Below are 3,563 nucleotides of genomic sequence, written 5' to 3'. Positions count from 1 at the left end.
GGATCGATTCAAAAGATGACCACTTTTTTCAATGCGGGATTCGTACGTTGTTCGAAAGATGGGAGAAATAAGTGGCCAATACTTTGAATCATGTATATCCAGTCTTTTACAATAAAGTCTCGAATTTCGGAAAAATTCGACGAAAGCAAAGTTGTACGCCTATGTAATATATCTGAATGCAGATCCTTGAAATCTTTATTCGATCGTACGTTCCTGAAAAATGATTATTTCGAATATTTCAGTTTAGGAATGACTTTTGTTTGCCAAGAATCTCATGCTCAAAATTCTATTCAAGTGGTATCAGTTCACGTTATAAAGTTTGTCACCCAAAACTGGGATGGTGAATTGTAACGTAACAATGCATGATCATTTTTTTTTCTTACTCCAGGCCTATCCAATGCCAATGTAGTTACCGATAAACGAAAAATACAACTGGCATAAAGTTAACCCCTAGTTCAGTTACGTTGTTATCAAGTTAGAGGGAATCTCTGGAGATGTTGAATTGCTTCTCTGAAGTTTCATTCTCTGGGGTATATTTTAGCATATGTTTTCCTACAGGAACTTAGCGTAACGCAGACTTCAGCATCAAGGATCCCAGAATATTACATCTATATCTGTTCACTGTACAAGTTCTCATTAAATTTATAACCCCAGATCTGATTATATGATCCACCTTGATTTCAGTCATTCCACCGATAACAGATATGATTAGGGAAAGGTTCAAATAGAATGCTTGAATAGTACAGGTTCTGTTAAAACTGAAATCACCAAGGTGGATCTGATTTCAACAATTATTCCCTACTAAAATCAGTTAGGTTTTGAAGCTATCTGGCAAAATTCAAAAACATATATCTGAAGAAGAATCTGTTAAAAATATGCACTCAAATATGATTACCATATCTGAAATGAAAGGCAAAAATAACCAAAAAATGAAAGAAAATACTATGAAAAAAATATTTAATTTTTCGTCCGTATAAAAATATTTACAGGTACAATGTAAATAAATATGAGTATTCGCGACCAGATTGATCTCCTCAGTCCTACTGAGTTTTCTTCATTTTATTCTGCACGTAACTTCTAGACACCATGAAGAATTTGATAGTTGCTTTCGTCGTCTTCACCACAATCATCACAGTGGCTATGATGGTAGCTAACACAGCTGCTACGATATCGAGCATGTAGTACTGATAGAATGGAACGTCTCTTCCACTGTACATAAGATGTTTTGCACCATCATGACGAAGAACATACTCAATCCACCAGACAGCTTTCTCTAGAGGGGGAACAATTTGGTCTGTGGCAATGACGTGAAGATCGTCCATGTGGCTTTGATATCTAAAGAAAGATATAGATTTAGTCTTGTTTATACCAAATCAATGAATTTTTTACTCACTTTGGATTGTTCATCATCTCAAGTATTGCGTTCTTGAACTCTACTCTGTTCAAGTTGTGGTAATCTAGAGACAAAGCTGCTCCCTTGGAGACCATGTGGTGAGCATTGAATGGTTGATCTCCGAAGATTGGAATCAACAGTAGAGGAACCTTTTTGAAGATAGCCTCGTCGATTGATTGTATTCCAGCCTGTGATATGAAAAGTTTGACGTTTGGATGGGCCAAAACATCTTGTTGTGGCAGCCATTTTTGGATAAAAACGTTGTCTGTTCTGTTCGCCATATCTTCCTTTTCGAATTTCCATAAGACCTTGTAGGGCAACTCCGCGAACACTTGTAAGATCATATCAAGCTTATCAGGGTGTATCAAGGCGCTCTTCATGTTCGATCCCAGGCTGAAGTACACGACTCCTTCTTTGGCTGTGTCCAAGAAGTGTTTCAAGTCCTGAAAAAATCGAAAGTTAATTGTTCCAATTTCTTCAGCTACTAAAATTATAAGACTTGTTAGTTCTTTATCAATTTATCGAATTATAGATTTGAAAAATTAACCCAAGTGAAGTTTCTATAGTTTCAAAAATTGAATGAAATATAATTTGCTTTTTCAATAAAGAAAAATCACTGACCTTGGGCAAAGGTTTTGGCTTCTGAATATGTATTCCAGCAATGTCTATGAGATTCGGAACCACAGGTTTTGAGTTCCTGATAGCCAAATTCGAGTTGACTATTACCAAGCTGAAGTCTTGGACGATTTCTCTCATTGGCCTGATGTCTTCATCAATATATTGAGCAACATGTTTGTCTAGTTTATTCATGAGTACATACCGGGATAGTACTCTTCCAGTTAAATCCAGTACGGTGCTCAAAAAACGTTCTTTGAATGTTTTGCTAACGGAAACCTCCATGGTGATATCAGGTTCAATTGCAGGATTTTTAGGATTACCAATAATTTCGTTTCCGAAGGGTGTAATACCAAGTGAGGTTATTCCAATCATTGGGCAGTTGTAGACGTCCTTGAGCGCATACATAGAAGGGTATAGATATTCTACCAACAGTAGGTCGAAAGTTTGATTTTTGTTCTTAATCAAAGCCTGTACCTCAGGATGGCCGAGCTGGTAATGTGATAACATCTCGAAAATCTTCGAGAATCTTTTCATCTCACCAAGTAGGGATTTTCCTTCCAACATGCCTTTTTCGTTCTCATCTCTGAATATCTTGTAGGAAGCACTGACATCTATTTCCGTTAGATTTGTTAGCTTGTTGTCATGTAGTGGATTAGGAGTGATCACAGTTACTTGATGGCCTCTTAGCGAAAGTTCTCTCCAGATCGGTTGGTACACGACTTGGTGGCTATAACTAGGGGTCATGAAGACACCCAAAATTTTCGCGCTCAACGCAACATTTGCGCAAGTAAGGAGGAGTAATGTGACACCGAGTGTTTTCATTTTGCTGGTCTCGAAACCGACGATTACTCACTGAGGCAGAGTCAATGAATTTCCTGGGTTTTATAGCTTTGTCGAAATCAAGAGATTGCTTGATATCGGTCAATATCAGATAAAAAAACAATACCCTCTTATGTTGTCATATCACCAATGTTGATCTCACGTGAGATGACGTCGTGCATTGGATGTTCCGTTCAATATCTAATTCCGGATTTACGAATTTAATTCACTGACCGAAAATCGCAGTTGATCTGCTATCTCGAGGAGAGCATTGGACAAAATGCAACGATCAAAATTCGAATTTTTCGAGGGCTAACACGTAACAGGTGACTGATCTCGCATGATGTCGTTTGAATTGTGGAAGCGTTGAAGTTGTTTCACAATTGGAGTCGTAAATTCAAAATGACGTTGGAATTGTATTTGTTTGGAAAAACTTCATCTCGATGAAATAATTCGTGGAAGTTTTTCTGTTTGTGTTGATATGATGGATGGAGAAATTGAATTTCCTGAATTGTATTGCATATACAGAATCGTTACACCGGCCAGGGATTGATATAATTTCTAACAAATTTTTTTTTTATATTGCTCAATGAGATATATTTTGGTTGATAGATAAATAGAAAGATAGATAAATTCCTTATTTCAGATTTTAAATTTTACAGTCAATAAACTTCCGAAAATTACAAAATGAAATAGTGTCAAGATTGATTACAATTACATGAAATAATCTCCT

General features: G+C 36.6%; 1 protein-coding gene across 1 annotated transcript; it reads right to left on the bottom strand.

The window, feature by feature from the left end:
• Positions 1 to 943: 943 nt before the first annotated feature.
• On the bottom strand, positions 944 to 2,880 carry LOC123685096 (UDP-glycosyltransferase UGT5-like). The gene is made up of 3 exons (XM_045624677.1): positions 2,015 to 2,880; positions 1,394 to 1,836; positions 944 to 1,335 (listed from the first exon to the last, which is right to left on the bottom strand). The coding sequence occupies exons 1-3, from the start codon at positions 2,831 to 2,833 to the stop codon at positions 1,041 to 1,043; spliced, it is 1,557 nt and encodes a 518-aa protein (XP_045480633.1). The 5' UTR covers positions 2,834 to 2,880; the 3' UTR covers positions 944 to 1,040.
• Between the last annotated feature and the right edge of the window lie 683 nt (positions 2,881 to 3,563).

Source organism: Harmonia axyridis, chromosome 7 (assembly GCF_914767665.1).
Source record: "Harmonia axyridis chromosome 7, icHarAxyr1.1, whole genome shotgun sequence".
Lineage (NCBI taxonomy): Eukaryota > Metazoa > Arthropoda > Insecta > Coleoptera > Coccinellidae > Harmonia > Harmonia axyridis.
This window is presented reverse-complemented; position numbering and strand designations above follow the sequence as displayed.

What these genes read in the sequence shown, in the direction of transcription:
- LOC123685096 (XM_045624677.1), bottom strand. Translation starts at nt 2,833, where the DNA reads ATGAAAACACTCGGTGTCACATTACTCCTCCTTACTTGCGCAAATGTT. An exon ending in AGCCAAAACCTTTGCCCAAG is followed by an intron (nt 1,837 to 2,014) that starts GTCAGTGATTTT and finishes CGATTTTTTCAG; the next exon opens with GACTTGAAACACTTCTTGGA. An exon ending in GAGATGATGAACAATCCAAA is followed by an intron (nt 1,336 to 1,393) that starts GTGAGTAAAAAA and finishes ATCTTTCTTTAG; the next exon opens with ATATCAAAGCCACATGGACG.